The sequence below is a fragment of the Drosophila suzukii genome, chromosome 2L, assembly GCF_043229965.1.
Source record: "Drosophila suzukii chromosome 2L, CBGP_Dsuzu_IsoJpt1.0, whole genome shotgun sequence".
Lineage (NCBI taxonomy): Eukaryota > Metazoa > Arthropoda > Insecta > Diptera > Drosophilidae > Drosophila > Drosophila suzukii.
In genome coordinates this window covers 8,795,854-8,821,386 of record NC_092080.1, presented here as the reverse complement: position 1 = coordinate 8,821,386, position 25,533 = coordinate 8,795,854, and the positions used below count along the sequence as shown (strand labels likewise).

At 37.0% G+C, this 25,533-nt stretch overlaps 4 protein-coding genes across 12 annotated transcripts in view; 3 read left to right on the top strand and 1 right to left on the bottom strand.

Annotated features, from left to right (window-relative positions):
• Window positions 1-558: 558 nt before the first annotated feature.
• On the top strand, window positions 559-3,401 carry LOC108008250 (UPAR/Ly6 domain-containing protein CG9338). Its single transcript, XM_017072044.4, has 3 exons — window positions 559-726; window positions 785-958; window positions 3,054-3,401. Exons 1-3 carry the CDS (start codon window positions 666-668, stop codon window positions 3,260-3,262), a joined length of 444 nt encoding a protein of 147 aa, XP_016927533.1. The 5' UTR covers window positions 559-665; the 3' UTR covers window positions 3,263-3,401.
• A 490-nt stretch (window positions 3,402-3,891) lies between these two features.
• On the top strand, window positions 3,892-5,953 carry LOC108009985 (UPAR/Ly6 domain-containing protein CG9338). Its single transcript, XM_017074763.4, has 3 exons — window positions 3,892-4,353; window positions 4,491-4,664; window positions 5,440-5,953. Exons 1-3 carry the CDS (start codon window positions 4,302-4,304, stop codon window positions 5,655-5,657), a joined length of 444 nt encoding a protein of 147 aa, XP_016930252.2. The 5' UTR covers window positions 3,892-4,301; the 3' UTR covers window positions 5,658-5,953.
• Window positions 5,954-6,153: 200 nt separating this feature from the next.
• Window positions 6,154-7,822, top strand: LOC108017471 (UPAR/Ly6 domain-containing protein bero). The gene is made up of 3 exons (XM_017084517.4): window positions 6,154-6,421; window positions 6,969-7,127; window positions 7,194-7,822. Exons 1-3 carry the CDS (start codon window positions 6,373-6,375, stop codon window positions 7,415-7,417), a joined length of 432 nt encoding a protein of 143 aa, XP_016940006.2. The 5' UTR covers window positions 6,154-6,372; the 3' UTR covers window positions 7,418-7,822.
• The window catches only part of sky (GTPase-activating protein skywalker), a 43,273-nt gene continuing 25,407 nt past the window's right edge, over window positions 7,668-25,533 (bottom strand). Inside the window, exons 1-11 of one of the 9 annotated variants that reach the window (XM_070995302.1) lie at window positions 22,553-23,263; window positions 18,981-19,183; window positions 18,712-18,916; window positions 14,013-14,137; window positions 13,626-13,954; window positions 13,386-13,557; window positions 12,122-12,208; window positions 11,470-11,526; window positions 10,677-10,835; window positions 10,312-10,532; window positions 7,668-10,243 (exon numbers count right to left, since the gene is read on the bottom strand). In XM_070995302.1, coding sequence (XP_070851403.1) covers window positions 10,102-10,243; window positions 10,312-10,532; window positions 10,677-10,835; window positions 11,470-11,526; window positions 12,122-12,208; window positions 13,386-13,557; window positions 13,626-13,954; window positions 14,013-14,137; window positions 18,712-18,916; window positions 18,981-19,183; window positions 22,553-22,718 — 1,866 coding nt within the window. In that variant the 5' untranslated portion in view covers window positions 22,719-23,263 and the 3' untranslated portion in view covers window positions 7,668-10,101. Of the gene's footprint in view, window positions 10,244-10,311; window positions 10,533-10,676; window positions 10,836-11,469; window positions 11,527-12,121; window positions 12,209-13,072; window positions 13,103-13,385; window positions 13,558-13,625; window positions 13,955-14,012; window positions 14,138-18,711; window positions 18,917-18,980; window positions 19,184-22,552; window positions 23,264-25,533 lie in introns of those variants that run through there. The other 8 variants (XM_070995305.1, XM_065868875.2, XM_065868874.2 and 5 more) reach the window with 8 other exon arrangements.

Here is a 25,533-nt window from a genome sequence, read left to right as displayed (position 1 = left end):
GGCCTGGAGACTCCGTGAGTTAGCGCATATCGTTAGGTGACAGCTCCGAACGTTGTTAATTGCTAAAAGTGGCAAAACAATGAGATTGAGTCAAATATTCGAATGTGTTTCAAACTGCGCACTAGAATTAAAAAGGCAACTGGTTTAAAAACGATGACGATTCTAGTAATTTGGGACCTACTTGACATTCAAATGAATTTGGCCTAGCGAAGCACAACACTCCCAAAAAAACTATGAAAGAACCGATTTATTTTCAGCATGTTTTGGGGAAGTCGGGTTTCGGCTCTTCGTCAGAATGGCAAATCAAAACAAAAATATACCAACAAAACGGCTGACATCACCCCAAACAAGTCGGCAAAAATTCTTGAAATTTATATATACATGCTCCTCGTTTGTGTGTCAAATGTTGTAAGAAAAAACATTGCGGCAGCTTCTATACAAATTCAAAAACACAAAATTCAAACACGCAACGTGTACAAAGAAAATCACTCACTCACGGTCAATTCGAGTGGAAGCTCGATTTTTGAGTGAGCTAAATACTGATACTGAGTGAAAAAATGGACAATGGACTGAACGCTGAGATATGGCTCACAAACGCTTGCCAGACGCCGTGCAGTCAAGTTTTGTTCAAGAAATAGCCGACAAAATAAATTTCCAACCTAAAAATGGTGTCAAATGTAAAACTGATCTTGGCTTTCACCGTCTTGGCCACTTTGGCCTGCACGGGTATGAAAATACATGAAATTTCATTATCGAATTAATTTAAAAATCTGTGGAATTACAGGTTATGCCATTAAGTGTTATCAGTGCGATTCCTTGACGAATCCCAAGTGTGGAAAGGATATAAAGTCCGATGCTGATCTGGTTTTGGATTGTTCCAGGACGGCGCCTCCACGATTCCTTCAAAACTTTTTCCCAGTTCGAAATGCAACCGGTTGCATGAAGCAGACAATCGAAAGTAAGTACGGCCATTGGGATCGCTTGTAATAACCATGATCTCATCTTATCGATTGCCCACACATAGACAGTTTAAAGTGATAAATTAATTGGGGCTACGGTTTTAAGGCAGGGTTTGCCACATACCAGAGCTTAATTAATAGTCGATCTATAGGGGTTATAATAATTTAAAGGTGACAACTAGACAACTATTATAGGACTATATCATTTATATTTATAAAGAAAAGCAAGTTCGCTTATGGTATAAGATCAAAAGACCGATATATATTTAGAAACGCTCAAGATCTATGAGTCTTTATTGGATGCCTTCCAGTTAAATATGTAAAGCATGAAGATTATAATAGAAACAACGCATGATGTACACTCATATAGAACCCGAATGTCTATACAGAGGGGCTACAGATAAGAGTCATCTGCTTGTTTTTCCTTTCCAAACTATCAGTGAAATATTCATATTATAATCTATAGCCTCAATTTTCCAGCATTCTTTATAAACCATACTTTAATGATAAAGTGTGTGCATTTAACCCAACGGAGATTAGTCCCAGTCCCTTAGCAATATGTTCCCTTCATTAAAAATGCATCATTAACTGTAGATGTTAATACTAAAGTACCTATTTGAGTTATTTTTTCAATGTTTTCAGACAATTTGCTTGATTGCATAGCGATTGTCAGGCATAAATATTCTCTTGGGTCTATATTGCTTTCTGAATAATTACAACCAGTTTATTTTCGAGTGATTTCACGTATACTTCTGAGGAGTATTTATGCTCGGTGACCGCAACATCATTTCAGGCAATTGTTCATTAATTTCATTAAGAATCGTCTATGTCTAATTCGTATTTTATTTAGTGAAGGGAGTGGCAGCTATAATTGATTGTCGGTCAATTGGGACCACAGTCAGAATACAAATTAGTCACAGATATACTAGTATTTGCTGACACATTCAATGACACCTTCGTGTTACTACAAAGATTGCTTAGTATTTAATTAACATAAAGAGAATAAAAAGAGATCTCTAAAGCTCATCGTTCTACAAAGATAGTTTAGTATTTAATTAACATAAGGAGGGATAATAAAAGATCTCTAAAGCTCATATAATTTTTTATTTTATTTTTTCTTAAATGATAAAATTATTATATATAATATATAATATATTATATAAAAATATTACTAATATTCGGTTGTTATTTTCGAACTTTTTCTTTTGTCTGAAAAGTGGTAACATACATTTTGACTTTAAAGGAATCATTTTTATTACCAATGCTTATTTCAGTTTTTGTTTTACACAAAAAATATTCAAGGTTTGACCAGATATACATTTTTTTGGATATTAATCAGCCAAAGATCAAGCAATGCAAATGTTTTTATATATAAGAAATGAAGGGAAGACTACAAATATAATTAAGAGTCCAAACACGTACAAAATTGAAAGCTCAAAATTAGAATTTTGAATGGTCACTACCATACATTTTTATTCACGTACGCATTAGTATGCAGTCTTATATGGTAATTAAAGATTTAAATTGCCCAATATAACATACGAAAATGATGATGAGCCAAGGTACACTGATAAAAAAAATCCTAGTAAATCCAAGGATTTTATATTTAATTTATTTATGTTTTGTTATGTTTTTCATTAATTGCAATTTTTAATTTTGATAAAAATATTTAATTTAACTATTGTAGTTAATTTAAATATATTAAAATTACATCAATTACTTAACTAATATTTTCTAACTTTATTTAAATATTTTCATAAAAAATCTCGCAGCTTGTTATGATTTGAATTGAACATTGCTTTTGTATTTTGTTCAAATATGTAAACAAAATTTGATTTCAAAATGCAGATACTTATCTTTGCTACTCCACTTCTTGTCAGTGAATATTTCCTTTAAAAAATTTTAAAACGATTTTAGAATCTCAAACAATATTTGATTTCAAAATTGTAAATATTTATCTTTACTATTCCATTTTTCATCAGTGTATTTTTCCATTAAGACATATTAGAACGATTATAGAATCTCAAACATAATATGGTTTCGTAAAGATTCGCAAATGTGTTCTGAATATAATGCTTAATCTATATTTTGCAGTTCCTGGTAACCCCCAGATCGTGAGGAGCTGCTACTTTGGTGACCTCAACAACAAACAGACCGGATGTCAGACCGATGTCAGCCTGACGACCAACAAGCTGCTGAGCTGCGAGGTCTGCACCGAGAACGAGTGCAACGGATCCTCCTCTATGGCTCCCATTGCCGGAGTTATCCTACTCTTCTTCGGGCTGGCTCGTCTATTGGCCTAAATTAGTAGTATTCTTCAGTAGTGCCGCCGATAGCAACCATATCGAATCTGCTTTTAAAAAGCCCACAAGCGCTTAAGTCACTTTTAAATGTTATACACCTTTTTTTGTCCACAATAAAAATCACGTTATTTATTTGAAATTCTCATTTAAGTTAATAGGCATTTTATTGGTATTGATTCAATTAACTGGCGATTTTTTATTGATACTTTGGGGAGTTGGAGAAAGGGGAAATCCATGCGTGCCTGGCCACACTTTTACCCGTTTCCTCACCCACAATGTGGCTTTCTACTTTTCTCTTTTCGCTTACCTTTTGGAACTCTCTTGGCCGACGTTTATAGAACAGCCGGAAAAGTTCTCTCTGTGATTTTCCTCGGGTCTTGACCATACACTCCCAGTTTTTCCCCTGCCACCTCCCACATGTGCGCTATAAATTCAGCGTCAAATCTCCACTCGGCTGATGAGTAGAACACAAAATGTTCATTAAAATTAGACAAATTAAAGCGCTGAGCGATGACGCCAAGCGAAATGGACATAAAGTGTTTCCCTCACAAAAAAAAAAAGAGAGCTTCGAGCGAAAAAAAAGAGAAAAAAGCAAGGAGTTGAATTTGGAAAATGCTTTTGGCATTCTTTTAGTTCGATTTCGTGTGCGGACGTCGACTGTCAGACGGCTCCAAGAATTTAGCCGGGAAATCGGGGAAAATCAAAATAAAAAAACCCAGGCAAAATTGGCAACGCGTGTTTACATTTAATTTCCTTACGTACCAACAGCTAACAAAATATGTAAAAGTCATTTAGAGGAAAAGAAAATATACATCATACATTTCTTTAAATTGCATATACATATATTATATTCAATGGATATGCATGTGTTTAATATTTAAATCTTGTGCGGATCGTTTCAATTGCGTTGAGCAGAGTTATAAATAAGACTGCTACTTGAATTGTTTTCCATAAAACGGTCAAATAAAACATATTCCAAACACAAAAAAAAACCCAAATTCCAAAGAAAGGTAGCGGAACTATTTTCTTCTCATCAACAATGCGGCAATATTTACTTTTGTTTGGCGCGCTCATAGCGCTGCTGGATACAGGTTTGTTTTGGATTTGCCTTTCGATTTTGTATCTTTGTGTTTAGTGTTTGCCGACGAATCGGCTGTCCCCCATCTGATCTCATTTCTGCCATAAATAAGACTCATCTCTGGTCGTTTCATCTCCCCAATGCCATTAGCTTACGCCATCAAGTGTTTCGCCTGCGAATCCGTCTACGACGCGAGTTGTGCCGAGGATTTCGAAGTAGAGAACTATTTCAAATTCGACTGCGCCTTCATGGCCCCGCCGCGGTTTTTGGAGACCGATCTGCTCACCGTGAATGCGACGGCCTGTTTAAAACGGATATTCAAAGGTAAGTTTTATGGAGAATACCTAATACTAAAACTTATTATAACAATAACTTAATATTATACTTAAATATGGTAGTTGCAATCAAATCAATCATAACGAATGACGAAACCTTTGAAATATTCTTTGGTGTTTTCATTTCTAAAACCAATACAAACAATTTTTAGTTGTTTTTATAGTAATGTGAGGCAAGTGGCAGTTTGAAATGATTTATGACATTTTCCTTGCACTTTAAGCTAAGAGAAATTGTATAACAAGATTATTAAAACATTTAAACAAAAATACTTTTAAAGGTGCTTAAGTAAAGTCTTAAATCAATATTAATGCTTAATATTAACAGAGAACGGTTCAATAACCGAAAAAAAACAAACAAATGCATCTTCTTAAAAACTTGTTTCCATAAAAAAGAATTTAAGTCTCCAATTGGTTGTATTCCAAAACTGCTCCACATGGCATGTGACGTAAATCAAAACAAATAAAATTATTAATTACCCAAAGAAATGACACATTTGTATTGCTGCTGCTCAGACAGACAGCTGTGACCTTAAATTTTCATAAACTTCGCAGCAATCTCTTGATCTTTTGTACAATACGTATAAGCCCATTAAAGCATGAGCATATAAGATATGTTTGTTTATGCGAATTTTTCATAGACTTCGCAGCAATCTCTTGATATTTTGGACATAATGTATAAACCATTAAAACACGAGCATATAGGATATGTTTGTTTATGGGAAATCAGCCTGAAAGTAGACTAACTAAATGTTTTGTTTTCGCAGAAAATGGCGTACGTAAGATCGTTAGAGGCTGCTATTTTGGCGATGTAAATGCCACCGATGTGGGTTGCAAAATGGATCCCACACTGACGGCGGTGCAGAATAGCAGTTGTTATGTGTGCGACAGCGAGAACTACTGCAATGGAGCGGTAGGACCAGTGGATAAATGGAAAATATTCGGCAGTCTGGTCTTGTTTCTCTTGGCACCTCAACTACTATGAACTGATACGTAGACGCAGCTAAAATTTGGGGCATAAAATGCACATTAAAAGGCACAATAACTTAAGTAAAACCTAGTCCAATTTAGATGTATTTCCCAGGCCCAAAACTATCAATTACCAAAGCCCACATATTTAGCACCCAACACACAAAAAAGCCAAATCTTTCCCACTGTATTAATGGTCAATCAACGGTAAACAGGGCGTATGAGCAACACCAGCAAAAATGAGCCAAAAAGCTGGCAAACAAAGTTCGAACGATCCAAATGCAAACTAATAAAAAATAATTTTACACAGAATGCCGAAATTGTTTATTTGTTCAAATGCCACTAATGAACTTTTGCCTGAAACAAATGGATCGACAATGGAGGCGGGTGGGAAAGGGCAGGGCACAATGTCAACACGCGTTGGCCAGAAAAATGCCTACGGGGGAGAAGTGAAAATCTGTTAGGAAAATCAAATTCACATTCTTAATGCGATTGTTCGCTCATTCAGTTTAGCTCAGTTCAGTTCAGTCGCGTGTGTGCAACGCTACGAGTCGGTGGTCGGTGGTCGGCGGTTCGCGACTATATAGTGGGTCTATCATGTGATTAAAATCGGTCCGGCAGCTGAGAAGACAACATCTGTATTCGCGCACGTATCGGCATCGCTATAGCTATAGCTATTGACTCACCGCGACCGCCGGACAGTGGGATCAACTGTTTTCGGGGGCGGTACGATGGCGCTGCTTGCCTCGCTCTTTCTACTCGTCACGCTGGCCAGCTCAGGTGAGCTTCTCGCCCTCAACACATCCCATCCTCATATTTTTTAATGTTCCAAAAAACACGTTTCCCTCGAAGATACAGAACAATAAATCTGAGTTCCATTTTCTATTTTAAAAAATTGTTTTAAATTGAATTCTGTACTCAGTCCCTCATCCGAAACAATTCTAATTAAAGTAATGCTCTACTAATTAAATTAGGTAAAACTATACTCGTACATTTTCCTACAAAACACTTTAATGTCATAAAAATATTTTTCTAACTCTAACTCAATCAATAGTTTATAATAGGCATGTTTTTTTAAATTATTTAAAAAAAATGGAACATCGGAACTTAATTAAATTAAAAAAAGAATTCATATTAAAAGCTGTCTGGAATGTCAAAAAATACTAAGCTTTTTTTCCACATTAAAAATAAAGATCATTAAATGACAAGGTAATATTTGCATACAAAATGTATACAAAGATGAGCACATTTTGAATACAATTTCGATCCATTGTTTTCTTTTCTGTGTGCCCGCGTTGACACACATATTTACGCATGTCGTCATCAGCTCGGGCCATTACCTGCTACGAATGTGATTCCGTCAATAATCCAGGGTGTGGGGAGCAATTCGCTGGCGATGACATATCCACGACGGATTGCGATGAGATGGCGAACATGCGAACCCTAGGAGTGGAGGCCACCTGCCTTACCAAGTACTTTGAGGGAAGTGAGTATATAAATTCAGGAAAATAGGTTAAGAGAAGCCCTAAACCAATCGCTGATTTCTTGGCAGCGCCTGGAGATACCCGCTTTGTGAGGCGCTCCTGCTACTTCGGCGACTCCTCCCCGATAAGCCTTAATTGCGATGACGGACCGGATCCTGTTGTGCCATTTATGAATTTCCTGGGATGTACGCTCTGCGAAACGGATCTGTGCAATGCAGCACCAGGGACAATCGCACTATCATTGGCAAATGTCTTTATAGCACTTGGTCTGCTTTTCCTATTTACCAACTAAGAAAAATGAGAAGCGCATAGAAAGGCGACCATTCATCAATGTATCCTATTACCCAGCATATACTCCAGTATTGTGAAAAATATTAATGTATCCTTATGACCACCATTCAAACAGAACCACTAGCAGTTTAACTTTTCTAACTAAAACCATCTTTAGTATCTGTCTTTAAAAGTCAAAGTAGTTTTGTTGAAGTTTTAAAGAGAGATGAGCTCGAATTTGACGGCAAGACCACAAATAATTCACTTGGCTGTTTTTTTTTAAATTTTCATTTTATTTGATTTTTGTTTCCATTGTTTTTATACATCCACTAAAATGATTTAACATACATATATCTTTTTATAATATAATTATTCTTGTTTGATTTAATATAATTTATTGAATAAAATTTACTCGTCTCCTACTTTATCTGCGTGTGTGTATGCAAGTATGTGTATGTGTTTACTGTAATTAGGATTTATAAATTACAAAATATGCATAAAATAAATAAAAAATAACATTTCAAAATCGATACACACAATCGCTGTTTCAATTTTTAATCAATACATTTGTTGATCGTCAAACACATCTAGATTTTCATATATATATCCAGTTTATTGTATAAATTATTGTATGTGGGTATATGGATAACACCTTGGTTTATCAATATTTCTGGGTTCTAGCTGCGGATTATAGTTATGTCAGTTTCTGGGCTACACATAAATAACACTCAAATATAAATATATGGATATTTATCAAGATATTGTATATAAACTACACATTGAGAACAATTCAGATAGAAAACAATTTATGTACAAAAGATTGTTTGTTATGCTTTACCAAATACTGTCCATATTGGCAATGTCCCGAGAAATCTCAGAGAATCCATCGAGGACAGCTGCCAAGCGCGTCCCGACTTAAGCACTATCAACAATTCATATCATCCGCGTATAAGAATTAGTCAACCAAATATAGTAAAACTTATTGTTTCAACATGATTCACACTCAGAAACAAATAACAAACAGATTTGCTTTTTTCATATTTTTAGCTTGTATGGTTCAACTTGTTCAACTATTTGTAGTTGGGTATATAATGAAGAGTTCGGTTATTTAATGCTGCGTACACATATACATTGAATCATAGTAACAACAACACAGAGAGTTTGTTTAAAACCTAAAAACTATTCATATTTAGTTTGCTTTTCCACTGCTGCTCTTTCTAGCCTATAGATTGCAGGTGACTTGGGTTTTGAGGGAAGGGTTCAATTTTTTTTGGGTACCGTAAGTCGGTTTGGGATTTGTGGAGTACCAGCTCCGCAATGCTATGGTTGTGGAGTGTTGCCTGTCATACACTGCAATCTATGGACACTACTGTCCCTACTCCTCAATTTTCGTTGTGGTTTATTCATTAAATTGTAACAATTCGCTTTAGTAGTGCAACGATCAATAAAACAGCGGAATCTGCAGTTACTCAAAGGCAAATGGGTATTAAGTTCGAGGGAAATGGGAGGAAACACACCATGTTCTTTTTGTTAAACATAAAAATTGACTAGAAAAATGTGCAAAAATTTTGTGTACGTGCAGTTTTTGGGTGGAGGTGAGCAAAGAATTTCGTTGGTATTGAAAATGGAATGGAATCTTAAAATAATTATTGATTGTTCTCCGTTTTTGTTTATGGCTACTTATGTAGCCTTCAACTTGTAATACATTTCTTTGTTTTCCGTTTTCGTTTTTCGTTTTGAGATCAATTGCACACGGGTGAGAGCTTTCCACTGCCTGCTATTTCTTTTTACTCTTTTTGCACTTTGAAATGACTACAAATTCCGCTGCCTAAGGGCCTTAGCTTTATATTTATCAAATTGGGGGCTATATAAACTATGGTATATATATCTGTAGTATCTGAGCATATCATTGGCGGCAGCAGCAGCACTAATCGAAAGAGGTTTGGTTTTGCTTTATCTATATATTTTGCGACCAAATGGGGGACAACTTTCATAAACATTCGGTTGTTTTCAATGCAATTTACAAGTTACACTTTCTATACACATAGCAATAATAATATTAATAACATTAATAACGAATTCAGTCAAGTCAGTAAATTTGGTTTACAGAAAGAAAAAATACATAATTTATAAACTAAATGAAATAATAACGCTAGTAAACAATAATGAAGTTTGCAGCCCAAGTTTTCTGGTGTTGTTTTCTGCTTTCAATTTTTAAGGAATATTTTTTCTTTGCTGCGGTTCATGGCTATAGAAATACGTTTTACATTTAGATATACACTTTATAATAATTCTTTATGTATATGCTTGTAAAGATATCATGTATAGGGGTTATAACAACTAGGGTATTGTAATTTCAAAGCTTTGCGTTTTGAAACTTGAACTCACAGAGTATTTCCATTATATAATATATAATTTGTTTTAGTTTTGCATTTCTTTTTTTTCATTAACATTTAACATTAACACGACAACGGCGGCATTTGCTGCTGCTTGGCCACTTTCGATACATATTTATAAATAGGTTTTTATAAATGTTTACACATTTTCTCATCTTGGTTTTATCGGCGTCCGCCAATAATGGGCGGAAGCGAAAGCAATCTGAAGGTGTTTGAGTGGGTGTAGGAAACGCGGGGGGAAGGTCGAGCAGGTTTTGCTGAGCACTTGATCATCGGCGGGCAATATCGGTCAGACTGAGGAGAGGTTCTCTTAGATGCCCACGAAGCCGTAGACCTCCAGCACCCGGATCTCGAAGTCGCCCGACGGACACAGCGGCGGATTGTTGAAGGTCTTGCAGCTGTCCGTCTTGCCAAAGCGTATGTTCTCGTCCATCCAGATGGCCTGGCCCTCCCTATAGGCGAAAAAAGTGAGCATTTCGTTAGTTAATAAGCGGTTATTATGGACATTTGCACAACTTACCCGCCACCAATGGTGATCATCTTTGAGTCGGCCGCCATAAACAGCTCGGAACTGTGTCCCAGATCCTTGTCGCCCTCAATGCCAACCCATGGGTACTTGGCTCGCTCTGGATATAGGGAGAACAAAAAGGTTTCGCCGGTGCCAAAGTAGGCCTGTCGCTGGCCCTTGTCATCCTTAACATTCCTTTCAAACCAGCGCGAGGAACAGTAGGCCCCGAATACCTAAAAGAAAGGATCATTGATTATTACAATATAACAGAAATCTCTTTGGGCGAAATCTGAACCCCAATGCTATCCTGACCCATCTGACCTCGAAATACCTCTCGATTCATTACCCCTTAAATGCATTTTTACCCAATAACTCACCTCATTATTGCACGTCTTGATCATGAGCAGCGTGGGCTCGTGCTGCTCCACCCGGACGTAGAACGTGGTCAGCGAGCAGCCGTGCTCCTCAGTGGTGTATAGCAGCACCGGTTGGTACATTGTTATCCGCACGGGCAGCCAGGACCACAGCGTGAACAGCTATGGGAAGACGAAGGGGAGTTTTGTTAGCAACGCTTCTCTTAACCGGATTGCAGGCTTTAACTGGGCTACAACTACGAGTAACGTATTGAAAGGGGTAGCAATTAGCCAATGACAGAAACAAAATACGTTGGCGTGGGTAAAGTTGAGTGAAAGAACATGAACTTAAAGGCCAAAAAAATTAACGAGTAACAACTAAAAGCCAGGGTTAAGTAACATATACGAGGCAACAACTCTCGAAGAGGGCTAAAAACTACATAGTAAACTACGGCGCAGTTCATATCAAACTGTAAGCAGCAGCGGCGGCGGCGGCGCGGCGGCAGCAGCGCATCTCAAACTGTAAGGTGATTTATAAATTACTTTTTTTTACGCAGCTCTTCCAATTCTCAGATGAACTGCCAAATTCTAACATTAAATGACGACAGGACAATGACACTATTACACAGATAAAGACTTGTCCAAATATTTTCTAAGACGGCACGGTATGGAAAACGGTTTTTCATAAATTTTGGATGGGAATTTCAAGGAATTGCATTCAATTTTTTAATGGAGTTTTTGGAATGGATGGTAATGGCAATGGAATAGAATGGGGAAAACAGGTTGGAGGGTTTTCAATATGCAATGCAATGCTTACAAATTGTCTATCCGTCCAGGTTTTTATGAAATTCTTTGTGCCCGGCAAACCAAAATGCTATGAAAAGATATAGATGGATATATAGCAAAAATTATATGCAATATGGCGGATGAGGTCTGGGGGGCACATGAAAACCACTTATAACTACACCGTTCCGTAGATACAGTTGTGCTAACTGGCTATCCTATGCTCTCTGTTCTAAAATATCTGGCATAACATCAATAAATTATTATCTTGGAACCCGCTCTTGGAGTTTTTCGGTTACAATCAGGACTGTTTATGCCCTATGAAGGTTGTTAAAATTAATAAAACTTAATTAAAACTTAAGATAGGCCAACTCTACTTTAAAACTGGCTAAACAAAATATTTTTTTTGTTAAAAACTGGCAAATCATTGCTAAAACCAAACAAAAATCAAAAAACTGAATCATTCAACTAATTTTTATCAGACTGAAAACGATTTCTGGCACTTCATGCAGTTTTTGTGGATTGAATGGTATGTGGAATCATAACGTGAGCCAAAAGCTTCCATAGATATTGGAGGTATATATACTTATAGTACGATTAAAAGTGTGTGTTGTGTGGATATCTCAGTGGGGATTGTTGTTGATTGGCTTTTTATTGGAGTGGAGTGGACTTTGACTTTCACTTACATCTTCGTTCTTACAAGCTTGACTTTTCAGATTGTGTATGGGATAAACGCCCATTGCGATGGCTCTATGACCGGGCGACTTTTCGCCCTATGGTTTATACATAATCATGATGGATGAAATATTTAACAGTATGCACCCAAAATGCGGCAAATGAACCCGTGGAAATGTATTTCATCGATATCGAAAATATGTATACATTGATCAAGCGTACGCAAAATTTTATATGGTTTTTTGCAATTATTATTTTTGTAGTATCGTTAATATTCATTCATTCGTTGCCAAGGCAGCAAAAAAAGTACAAGAAAAATAGAAATAACGTTTTATATATATAGATTTCATATAAGGAGCAATTTCACTTGAGGATTTCGGTTTGTTTATGTATTTCTGTATGTGAGTATTGGCTTTGCAATATAGTATATATTTTTTTTTATTACAACAAAAAGCAAAGAAAACGAATAAAAAGCTGTACTGTGTGGTTATAATAATAGATGTGGTTATTTTTGAGGCTGTGCTTTTGCTTTGATTGATAAGTAACGAAACGCAAAATGGCAAGAAGTTAGTTCATTCGGCGAAATAATAAGACAGAGATCAAACACAACACAATAAAAGTCAAGTGGCAGCAGAACGAACACAAAAATCGAGTCGAATCGGTTCTGGGAAGAGATATTGGGAATTAACTGGATTTAAACCATGAAATCTCAATCCAGTTAATTCCGAAAATGTACATTTCGTATATACACATACACATAATTGCCTTAAATTAAAAATATAAAATGTTTCCCTAGTTTCATGCTTTTAAAACTCGACTCGTGAAACTTAATAAAATGGAAAAAAACTCATTCAAAGACAGTGTGGAAAGTAAACCAACAGAACAAGCAGAATCAATCGAACATCGGCATTATCAGTATTGTCTTTAATAATAATTTTGTATAGCTTTTTCCAGCCTCATACCAAATTGCGACAGCTCTCGGAGTGCAGCTTCTGGATTTGTTTATTTTTTTGGGTGCGTTGTTTCAGAGTTGAAGAAGTTGTGAGAGGAACATAAACGGAAAACGAATAAAAATAAATCAGAGTTTACCATTAGACCAAAGTGTTTGCTTGTAGTGCTGTGCTGTGTAAATAGTTATATCTGGGGGTCATTACTAACTGAAGGAATGCCTAACTCGGTTTCTGTTTGTATTCTGTATATAATCTGTATACCGTGTGATGGTGGGTTTTAGGGGGCGTGTCGAATTGGGGGTTTTGGGGGGTTATCTTCACATACCTCTCGGATGGTCAAGGTGTGCGACATCATTTGGATGTTGACCTGCGACTGACTAGTGGGCAGATTATCACTTGAACGCGATTTGATTAATTGCTTCGAACCGCTGGTAAGCACGGAACGGCTTTTTAGTAGCATTTCAGTCTTGATAAATATTCTAGAAATATACTGGGTACTGCAAGAGATGGAAGAGATGGGCATTACAATCTGATTTCGGGGATTACAATTCTATTTGGTAACTACCTCAGTCCCCTAATACTAAACGCGGCATGGAGCAGCTTCGCCGGCGACACTGGTATCTTCTTGCAGAACTTAATCAGCGCATTGCCAATGTCGTTTTTAATATTATCCGGACTCCATTCGTTGTTCGACTGGCACTCCTTGTGAAACAGGTTGAGTATGACGAGGGCCACGCGGTACAGGACCTTGATGCCCTCGTGGAAGTAGCAGTCCATGATCCGCACCAGATGCTGGAAGGGTAGACCCGCTAGAATCCACCAGCACCAGTCCATGAAGATGCGCTCCAGCTTCAGGCCCGGGCAAATACGTTGGAAATACGAAGTTGCACTTTTCTGCAAGTGAAAACTTTTGATTAGATGGGTTTACTAGAATAGGGGGCTGTCTACATACCGTGTGCTTTTTGGCTATCTGCATCACCGTCTTCCAGGTGACCTCATGCTGTAGTTTGGTTTGATTGATGAATACCTTCTCCTTGCTGCCCACCAGACCGGCCAAACACATGTATGCCTCCTCCTCTGTAAAATAAAAGGAAAATTTAAAATTATAGGTTTAGTATGCATAGTGGAAGAATAATTATATCAATAGTTATTGCTCATTGAATGATAAATTTTAAAAAACATTCCACAAGTTCTATATTTGTGATGTTATTATGACAAACTATAATACTCACTGATGTAAAATATTTAAATATTAATAATCTGTTAAATAATTTATAAGTAAAACAAGCCCTTTTTTAATTGTGTTAATAGTCACTCGATCACTTTTTGCTTACGAACCGAACGTGTCGGATACGTAATGTTCGATATTCAATACGCCCCGTTGCCACTTGTAAGTGAGATCGTATGGCAGTTCTCTTAACAATTATCTATTTAAAAGCAGGCCTAGGCTAAGCCACAATTTATGGAGCCCCAGGCCCTGAACCCCAACCCCCTCCAGATCCGCTTTAAATTTAGTTGTGGAACTGCAGCAGCTTGACTTATGGCATTTGTGGTGGAGGAAAACGTAATCCCAAGGTGGAGGCAGTGGGAGGAGATGGTTTTGTGTGCATATATACGTATAGGTATATGTATTGTGGAGAACTCTGAATTACCGCAATGACGCAGCGCAAATTAAATTGAAAATGCGTTCAACATCCGTCAGCGAAGTGCACTTTGACCATCGTCATCGCCATCGCCATCGCCATCGCCATTTTCCCGCCCCTCTTCAATTTTCCATAATTAGCTGGCACAATTTTTCCCAACAACCCTGTATATGTGCGTTCTGATTATTTGATTTCCAAATTAGATCAAATTATGCAATGTCGAAGTGGTGGTGCTATAAATATACCCTCTCGGAGTTTTGCTCGAGTTGTTTTTCAGACAGTCGTGAGCAAGTCATTTAGCGCACCTCAAAATATTTGTCAGGCATTTAAAATGTAATTGTATGTAATTAGCAATTAGAGTTCAATTGGGGGAGGGTGGGGGAGTGAGCGGACTTTAAATTCAATTTAGATACTGAACCGACTTGAACTTCTGCAGGGGCGATAAGAAGTCATCGGATTGATTTGCTGTAGCATTACAAAGTTTAATTAGTTTCAAATGCCGCAGGGTAAACACAAAGGCCTTATCAGTGGATTTTGCCGGCTTATCAGTGGATTACACTGGCCCCAGGCGGTTCCACTTAGTTCCCCCAAGATTGCTCTCAATTGCCAGCGGGAATTGGATTGGAGCAAAGTCTGGAGTGCCTTATATAGAGGGCTGAACTTTATCTGTTGCGGAAAGACGGCTAGTAAGTGGGCAAACATTTGATAAGTTTATTAAATATTTAAGGGCCCTTGCTATTTATAGAGAGCATGACGACGTACAATCGCAATAATCTGCCAACATTTGCATTCAGCTCGGCACAATTCAACTTAAATTTAAATGACCCCTCATCATCATTATCAGTCAGAACAAAAGCAGAAGTAAACAATTTCCAATTGAAATTAATCAAAGAACTGATGATGAGCAGAATTAAAGCTCTGGGAAAAGAGACAATGCCAAAGATAGAACTGTAAACTATAAATCTATGATATCTATCTCCCAAGAAGCTTAAGCTACATTTAAACATTGACAAAGGTCAAATGAGATACAATTTAAAGTGGGTATACGTCAGAGAGCACGTGCCGAGTTATTTATGATGCATAAGCCCGCCAAAAATAGCCAGAAGATAGTCTAAACACCCACAACCGAGATAGAAGAACACAGAACAGGAATCCATCTGCTCTTTCTGCTTTAATTAGCTCAACAAACTCAAACATAAACAAGGCAAATATTCCAAGACAAAAACAAAAGCGGACCGAAGACACACAGCACACTTAATAAATTTAAATAAAAGCAAAGATAACATTTTTGAATTGCTAATCGGCGGTTGCTAAATTTACCAGCTATGGAGAAGCTTGAAATACCCTTACAAGTAAATAGGTTTATCTCTTAGTTGTTTTGTGTTTTCCGATTGTAGGCGATAAGATACACAATCTTTATCTGTATCTCTAAGATTCTCCTGTAAAATTACAGAAAAACAAAAGACATAAGGGAAAGCCTTGAAAACCTTCCCCATTCAGTTTGTTTACAAAGCTTATGAATATGTACGAGGGAAAAGGGTGGTCAAATGCAAATTGAACCAGGGGTTATATTCCAATTTTCACTCTCTACCTGACTCAAGACTGACGTCAGCATATCGGGCCATTAAAGCCAAGTACTGGAGAATATTCCATATATTTTAATCTGAATTGTGCGTGCCCGGCATTGCCAACTATGTATTTGATGTGATGATGAGTAGTCCATATAAAAATCGGGGAAAAACAAGTATGCACAAGGCGATAATGTTTGGGTAGGGCGCAAAAACACAAACAGAACAATGGGGAACCAAAGTGGGGAATGAAGAATGGAGAAGAGCAGAAGAATAGAATTGGCAAACAAACCCATAAACAAAAGAGTACACATATGTGCGCATTTGCACGGTCTTCAGTCTGCGTTTTATGAGAATTTTATGCTCACGTGTTGGCAGAAAGCGAAAACAAAGAAAAAATATGGAAGGTTCTAGAACGAAAAGTAATAAAAAAAACCAGCCAAACTTAAAGATCTGATGTAAATCTTACATTTTAACCAATTTTGTTTATTATCTCCTGACCCATATATCTACACAAAGAAAGAGATGGAAAAGTATCTTGTAGATACACAGCTACCTTAAATGCGTGTCAGTAAACTAAGAAACCGAATTGAGCCTTGAATTCTCCCAATTCTTTCTCCGTTCTCTGTTTACTTTAAGTGGCAAAGGCGAAATTCGTAAATTGCAAAAAAGAAGACGAATCAAACCGAATCGAATTGCAATGACGTCAACAACGAAATGCAAACAGACATAAGCATATGGGCTATCCATATCACTTTAAACATTTGTTTATTTGCGATTCTTGAACTTGAAAATGCACAAATGACACACGAAAAAATGCGCCCAAGTGAAGAATATTTAAAGGCGTTGATTGAACGCACCGAAATTTTAATTTTATTTATTTTCATATGTCTTTTGGTTTGACACTTTTTGGAGCTTTTTTAATCATTTAATTTCAGAACGTGTCTGGGTACTTTTTTTATTTACCACCGTATTAAAATGTGTTTTTAAACCTAAAAAGTGTCGCAAATAAATTCAGAATTTATCGAAACTACATAGTAAAACAATGATTGAAGAAAATATTAAAGAGCACTTTGGCAGAGTAATAATAAACCTAATCCGATTTCCTTGGAGGTAGGGAAGTTACCTTGAAATATAGACAGGAATCAAATCTTTACATGACTGCCAGACAGACACAAAGGAGGACAAAAGTATTTCGCACAGTGTAAACAAACCTTCAGAGTGACAGACTGCCTGACCTCCTCCTCGAAAAATCAGCTTATCAACAGCTCCCACAAATAAGCGCCTACAAATGTACATATGTATACATAATTAAATTCCAAACCAAATCGAGATACTTTGCCACAGGCATGGGATAATAACCTTTGACAAAAACCTTTGTTAGATCGATAGATTGTCTTGATATTTCTATAAATGGAATCTAGTTTAGGGCGTACCATCTGCAATTGATTAGATTACAGACGAAAATACTTATCGCCATTAATGAGGGGTTATCAATGGGTCAGGCACATGACCAGCTGTCAATTCAATCTGGGGCTTAGACCTCCAGAGTAGCGATTCCCATGATGAACTTCCGATATGGATCTCTGAAGGTTGCAATAATATTTTTGTCTCGTTGCAGCTAAAATATCGCTCATTTCGTATTCCATTTTTTCCCCCCCCCATTCATTGATGGAGCGGAATTCAGCGGATTTTTACTCATTCCAAGTCTACACCTGACTGGATGAAACCAAATTCCGAGTAAACAATCTATACTGTAAGTTAAATATTCCATTTTGCTATTGTACCGCCCAATAACAACAATGAAATAATGATTAGCTGATAATAAAGTAGTACGAAAATGTTTCAAAAACAACAACAAATGCGGAACTAAAGCAGACAGTTAGACGTTGATCATTTGACTATGGTCAAGTACAGGGCGGTACAGTACGGCCCATGAGTGTATTTACTTATTTATATGACGAAAAAAGGATAACGAATCGAGGGAAATTGCCAGTAAACTAAGAAGTTTTCATTGGATTACACTTTGAACGTTTTTTAAAGGAAGTTCTATGAACCTATTTTCCCAAAATGCCTTAATATGTCCTATAACATCTTTTTCTTACTGTACCCACGCTACAAAGTAATAGCAAGATTTACATTACAAATTATTTGGCAGCTCATTGCATGTTGGCCAAATCACTTAGCCAGAAAATCACGATACATCAATTTGCAACCATCTGCGATACGCGCCGAGAATCCCCTCCTATAAAGCACACATATATTTTGAAATATACATATAGGGAGGCCTGGAGTGTGGAGCCTTACAATTGTGCCAGTTATTTCGCTGTGTGCTTTGTAGAGGCGATAAAAATGACTCGATCAAATATTGACATTCACGTTTGCGCGATGGAGTGGAGATGGTGTGGAGTTGTGGAGTGTTGGCAACCCGATAACTTACCCGACATGAAATGCAAAAGTATCGATGTAATTGGATACAATACTGGACTGTAGGTAATATCGGGGCAGTCGTAGCCCAGGACATTCACGATGCGATCGGCCACGGCCCGTCCCGTGCTGGTCAAGTGGTAGGGCAAACAGTGGGTGGCGTCCACAAAGGCGGGCAGCATGATCGGCTTCTCCGACAGCTCCGTGGTGCCAAAGACCTGAAAGATCATGGAAATATGCATTAATGGTATGTTTTATTTGGCTATGGCATGTGGCACCCACCTGGTGGACCATCTCCCAGTAGAAGCCATCCAGCATCTGCTGTTTGGTCTGGTGCTGGCCACACAACATCGGCCATAGCTGGGATCGGATGGGTGAGTTGATGGGCCACGAGTTCTCCCTGAGTATGTTCTTCACGTCACGTTTCTTGCCCTGTTGCAACAGCTGTTGGATCTCGGTGTAGGAGCGCAGTGCCGGCTCTTTGCCTGTAAACAAAGATAGGGAATACTGATTAGACATGGGGTTAGATTAAAGGTCCTCCGTGGGAGTAAACTCTATATATATATATGTAGGGTATTTCAACAGGTTCACCCCTGTTATAAACAGAATGACTTATAAATACACTTAACTATGCACTATTAATAGAGGATTTTAATACACTTTATTTAAAGCTTAAGGCATAGAATGGCTACTTAACGACTTCCTTTTGAAATCATACTATTTTGAAGCCTATCACAGTGCGTCTTGTTAAACAATAACAATCAGATGTTTGATTACCGAAATAAAACTTAATCCTTTACAGAAATCCCTCTATTAGGTTTCTGTTAATCTCAACAAGTTTGCACCTTCAATTAGATAAAGCAACTTAAAGAACAAACAAATTACAGCTCTCAAATTGCAGTGTATATTCGTTTAATCTCCAAGCTAATCCCACTTAGGTTAGGTCATTAACTAAAACTGAACCTCTAGCCATGCAGACTGTTTGTTCGAAAACAAACTCGGAGAGTCCTCAAGTGGCCGAGGCTGCCGTTTTCGGAATTTCTTGGCACTTCACTTCACGCTGGCAATCATATGACACGATTGTTTTTGTTATGGCTAATAATGGAGGTTCTTGAGGCTAGCACCTCTCTAAGAACCATTCAAATGGCAGTGCAAAGGAACCTTCTCCACTATCATCAAAGTCGCCAGGCGCTTTAGACCCGCACAGCTCAAGATATAAAAATACTTGTGAACCCATCGATAAGTAGTTAAATTTGGTGTGTAAGGCAGCGACATTACTCACACCCCAAGTGGTCAAAATAAAATACTTGAAAAGGTGCATCTGATAAGTTGAGCATTGATAAAAAGAATTATATTTACTTATGATGAACATGTCGCAACAATTTTGTTGGCCTCTGCCCAGTTTTCAGAAAGCTGCTCAAAACAAAATTTCCCACAATTAACACGTTTGACGTGGTTTGAGTTTATTAATTCTTCTGAAATGGTCAGCTAATTGGAGAGTTCATATTTTTGGAAGCTTTCTAAGAAGAAATAACCATATCAGAATATCACAAAAGGCTTAGATGATAAGTGCTTTCCAAATTTCGCAGGAAAATGAATTCAGTTTTTCCCCACTAATGTTATCTATCTACCAATAATGCAGCTGATTGGGAGTAAAAGTCTGGGGAATTTATTTATTTGGTGAGCAAGGGCATTAAAAGTGTAACTATCAGTCCTTCAACTAAGTGCTGATAGTACATTTTTCTAATTAATAAATAAGGTATTAAAAAGGTAATGGCACCTTTTGTAAAAAAGCTTCTTAGAGGCTTACTTAATAGTTAAATAAAAAAATAGGTAAATAAACCCTTTAAAATAAATACAAAATGTAGTAATAACAACACAATTTGGCGAAGGCCCTAATAAGATTGTTGACTCTACCTAATATAGCCATTTAACAGCAAATACTTTGTACTAAGTTGAACCCAACCCCCCGCACTTTTTCAAGCAGATGTGTCAATTAGGTGACTATCGCACCGGTCAGCTGGTCAACTGCGTATGTAGGACAATCCCGAGACCCCACCTCCCAGCAATCCCTCCAAACCAACCACCCCTCCATCCCTATCTGGCCACCACCTCAATGCCACATTGAACCTCATCGGGTCTGCCATATTGATTAGCTATCGGTGTGGGGGTAATTGATTGCCCTGCGGACATGTCTCATTACAGGCAACGACAGCTGATCGATTTTTGCATGCCCACACTTCTTATCGCCGATAGCTGATAAGGTGGAAATCCAGCGAAAAAAATAGCGCCGGGCAGCCCCATATCAATATCGGTCTACAAATCAGATACTAAGTTGCAGAAGACCCACTGATTTATTTGCTCGCTCACTTTATGGCGATTTAAACAGCGTTTAGAATGTCGCTAAAATAAAAATCTTTTTAGCATTGGGCTCAATAAAAGTTCGGGGAGAACTATCAAATTACTGGAAAGCGATAAGATATGGGGTGTGTGTGTAAGTGATGTGTGTATTCATTGCAGCAAATGCAATAACAATAATAACTGGTATAATTGAGTGAGGCTTCGTTCATTCGCTGCGCCGTTTGTGGGGGTAATTAATCCCCATCTACAGCATCTCTCGGATCCATTTGCATTTTTCGACCGACCAATATGGAAATACTGCGATGTATATCGTCACCGTATATACTGCACATTCCATTTACAACAGATGCAGTAATTTTCCTATCAACGCAATCAACTTAATTTGCTTGCAAAAGCGAAAACAAACCTCACAAAAAAAAAAAGTGAATCATAATTGGATATTATGTCAGTTTACGGACATACTTATAAATAAATAATTATCAAAGACAAAGCACTAACAAATTATTCACATATTTTAAATACGCTTAAGCCCCATTGAAATTGTGCAATCTGATTAAGAGCACAAAACGTAATGTAATTAAAACGGCAATTATATAGAGACCAAGTAGCGGATAACATTTGTGTTAAAGCCGAAGCTTTTATCGCCTTTAGTATGATAATGAACTCACAAAACAAAAATATCATTCATTGTTTTCCACTTCAGCTGGGAATTTGGGAAAATAAAGCAATATAATTCCGCCAGCTGATCGATTTTATTTTCGATTTTTTTTCGCACACTTTGTGGTTGAATTAAGTTTTATGTGGTGGTATGTTAGGAAATTATTATGTTAAGCAAGGAAATCTGTTTCTACTTCACAAGGCCGTATTTAAAAGCATCAAAGGCACTTTTCATACAAGGCTGTGTAACTGGAGAAAAACATTTTGAATAAACAGAATTTTTATAAATGGAAAATAGGTCAAGTTTGAGATTATAAATGTGTTTTTACAATCTTTGAAACTATCAAAGCAAGGTTAATTGTCAAAAACGGAAAATGTTTTCAAGATTTTTTATAGTTCTTAACAAAATATTTTGCAATTGGTTTAAAATATCTTTATATATATATACTAAAAGATAATACATTTGGTATTACTTCTTCAAATTCTTTTTTATTAATATAATATGAACTTGTATAACTATAAAGCGATTCCTTCTGGATTAGATAGACACCTAATAAATAAGTAAAAGCTTAAGATAAAAACTGTGTTACTTCTTTAAATTCTTTTTAATGATTATAATAAGAAAATAAATAGCTATAAATCGATTTCTTCTGAGTTAGACAGATACTTAATAGATAGCTTCTTGTCAGACTTATGAAAGAACTTAAATTTACGTAGTTCACTCCCTCAAAACCATTTAGTTTCAACTAAACCCATTATTTTTTATTTTTATGGCTGGTTTTAGGTTTGTGTTTGGACTTTGGCGACTGATGGGCTGCGGTTGTCGTTTTTATTACCTGGACTGAACTGGAAGCACTGGCATTTGGTGGTGATGTCGTTCGAGCTGGCCGCGATGAAGAGCGGCAGCTCGAAGAACTTGTCGCACTCGGGATCGACGTAGACACTACTGCGCCGGCTACTAAACTGCTCCAAGTCTTTGATGCCCAAGACTTTGCCAACCATTTTTCACTCTATGTTCTCAACTCTCTCCTTTCGTTCAATTTGTGTGTGTTTTTTTTTTGTTCGATTTACAGAGGGCTGCCTTTATTTTCTCGCCTTTATTTTATTGCTATTTTGTTGCTTTTTATTTTAATTTTTGTTTGTTCACTCGCTTTTTTGGCACCGAGAACGACATCATTTATGTAGATTTCAGTCTCTCTTTTTTGTCTTGCTTAATTTTTGTATTTTTTTGTTCACTGCTGCCTTTTATTGTTTTAATTTATTGCGATCTGCAATTTGCTGTCGCCTGAGCAGCGACGCCGGCAGCACTTGAATTTAATTTGCAGCACATTTAACATTTAAATTTAAATTTTCAGTTCACATTTTTTTTTTCGTTGGCTCTGGTATCGAAATTAATTTCAATATTTTAACGAGGGTTGAACGAGATCATTAGGCATCCCGTACGAAATATATTTATTATTGGGGGGATCGCGTCAAAGCTAAGAAAATCGGGAGTACGGCGTATTTCTCGGATGGGTTTACGTGCGGAGCGTTCGGATGCGTTCGGGGTTCTCAGATATTTTCCGGCGGACGGGCCGGTTTCATTCCGTGGACCTTCTCAATGAAAGCTCCTCGAATAAATGAAACGAGAGCGATCGAAAAACCTGGCGCGTGCAAGCTTTGAAATGAAGCTTTTTCTCGGGGTCTCCGGCTCTTCTCTATTCTATTTTCTGATTTATATTTGTTTTCTTTATTTTCTCACTAGTTTTTTTTTTTTATTTTGTTTGTTTGTGCATTTTACTATCGGGCGCCAGAGAGCAAACAGCTGTTTTCTGTTGTCGTCCCACTCTCGTAGCGAAATAAAGGGGGCAAAGAAAACATCCAAATCTAGTGTAAATTAACCTTTATAAATAGCTTTTGTGGGAAATTTCGTAAGCCATGGCGAAAAAAAGAGCTTGGAAAATCCCAGCCAAGAATATATGTAATTCTCTGGCATTCCTGCGTATACGTAACATTAATTTATGAGCATTTTCCAGATACGTTCGCAAGATGGCGAGGGGAATTTGTATACCATAAAATAATATTTATGGGGTAACCTCAGTAAAAGGAATTTCTTTATTTGCATCAGGTAAAGCGATTTGTGAAAATAAATTGGGGAAAGAAATAGCCACATTGAGGGGAAGAGAGAAAATTATTTGCTAGCCTTAATATTTATAGGAACATTTTCGTAGACTTTCTACGTAATGTGCATGTGTGAAAAGCTCATTAGGGTTGAACAGGTAAACAAGAGCGGATAAGTTGTGAAAACAAACTCGGTAAGTGTACGAAAATGTGTGTACAAGATATAGCTATCGAAAAACGAACAATACTTCCGTTTCCTATTTTCCTAAGTCCTTTAAAATTCTTATTTCTTTAAAGAAAGATTCCCATTGATATTAAAATATGGTGCAATATGTCATAATAGAGTTAAACGAGCAACACAAAAAACAATGAATCATATGATATTTTTGAAAAAACATCTAACAAGATACTTCTAATTTGTATACCTATTTAAGTTCACACTTCCAATTACGATAATTTACACCAATGGCTACCAGCAGGGACTGATGCCATTTTACATGGGATTGAATTTTTTGTCTGCCGGGGCTCTGCCGACACACTTAGTATACAACACCCACTAACAGTGTACATCAAGTAGGAACTAACTTAAAAATTGAATTTTCAACACCTCACGTGATGCCTTCCTTCCTCAACGCATTTCAACACACTTTTCGTGGGCATATTTTGTTATTATATTTTCTAACCCACCCGCTGGTTTATTTTTAGCTACTTCACAAATTGATTTTTCATATGTTTCGTCAGGCGAAAGAAAATAAAACCAAGTCAGCGATTTGTTTATACCAGAAATATATAAATAAAGTGGGGAAAATTTTAAAAACGCGTGGCCATTGGCCATTGGGAAAATCGCTTTTCATGACACTCACCCATGTCACCGAGCCAGTGATTAATTAACCGAACTGTTTGTACATAAAATGTTGAAAAAATATAAAGAAAAATCAAAGAAAACACACAAAATAAAAAAGCATGACGGCAATTATCTTTGACTTGGCTATATAGCATTTTATAGGATATTTGTTATATTTATGAGCGAGGGATTGCCAAGAATTTCACCTACACTTAAGTGTTGGCCCATAACACCTTAAGGAACAGATATAAAGATATAGAATCTGCCCCGTGAGTCCCAAAATTGCCACTCCTAAGTGAGGTGCAAAAACAAACACACAATTTGCGCCATTATTCATCTCTAGTTATAGCTATTATTGGGTTAAAAAGTCTACTAAAATCAAGTGTTCCATAAAAGTCTACCAAAATACGCTATCTGCGCCTTAATGGCTGTTAATTGGCATTACTGAAGTGGCCCTAAAGAAATTACAGATAAAGTTTGCATCGCTATCTTTATGATCAGTGCGTTTGCAGCAATCAAAGAATTATAAAAATATAAACAAGTAAATATTTATACCGCCGGACAGGAATAGTCAACTAAGCATTTGATTAATTCCACTAGTAATTGACGTAGGTTATTGAGAACTTCGTGAGGTTCCATTTATAATACAAATATTTAATTCTCGTAAATTACTTATTCTAGTGACTTAATAACAGTATTATTGGACTCTAGTCTTGGGCGATAAGTAAATCTACCAAAATAATTGTGACATGATCTAATGTACCATTTTTAAGAATAGGAAACAATAGAATAGAATAGAAACAGTATCAAGAAGAAATGCATATCTGTGTTGAAGGGGCCACAGCGAAAGGTTAGCGGCAACAAAAACACATT

Excerpts from the sequence above, each read along its gene's own strand:
- LOC108008250 (XM_017072044.4), top strand. The coding sequence starts at position 666 with ATGGTGTCAAATGTAAAACTGATCTTGGCTTTCACCGTCTTGGCCACT. Across the intron at positions 727-784 it reads GGCCACTTTGGCCTGCACGG|GTTATGCCATTAAGTGTTAT; the intron begins GTATGAAAATAC and ends GTGGAATTACAG. Across the intron at positions 959-3,053 it reads CATGAAGCAGACAATCGAAA|TTCCTGGTAACCCCCAGATC; the intron begins GTAAGTACGGCC and ends TATATTTTGCAG.
- LOC108017471 (XM_017084517.4), top strand. The coding sequence starts at position 6,373 with ATGGCGCTGCTTGCCTCGCTCTTTCTACTCGTCACGCTGGCCAGCTCA. Across the intron at positions 6,422-6,968 it reads CGTCACGCTGGCCAGCTCAG|CTCGGGCCATTACCTGCTAC; the intron begins GTGAGCTTCTCG and ends TGTCGTCATCAG. Across the intron at positions 7,128-7,193 it reads TACCAAGTACTTTGAGGGAA|CGCCTGGAGATACCCGCTTT; the intron begins GTGAGTATATAA and ends ATTTCTTGGCAG.
- LOC108009985 (XM_017074763.4), top strand. The coding sequence starts at position 4,302 with ATGCGGCAATATTTACTTTTGTTTGGCGCGCTCATAGCGCTGCTGGAT. Across the intron at positions 4,354-4,490 it reads CATAGCGCTGCTGGATACAG|CTTACGCCATCAAGTGTTTC; the intron begins GTTTGTTTTGGA and ends CAATGCCATTAG. Across the intron at positions 4,665-5,439 it reads TTTAAAACGGATATTCAAAG|AAAATGGCGTACGTAAGATC; the intron begins GTAAGTTTTATG and ends TTGTTTTCGCAG.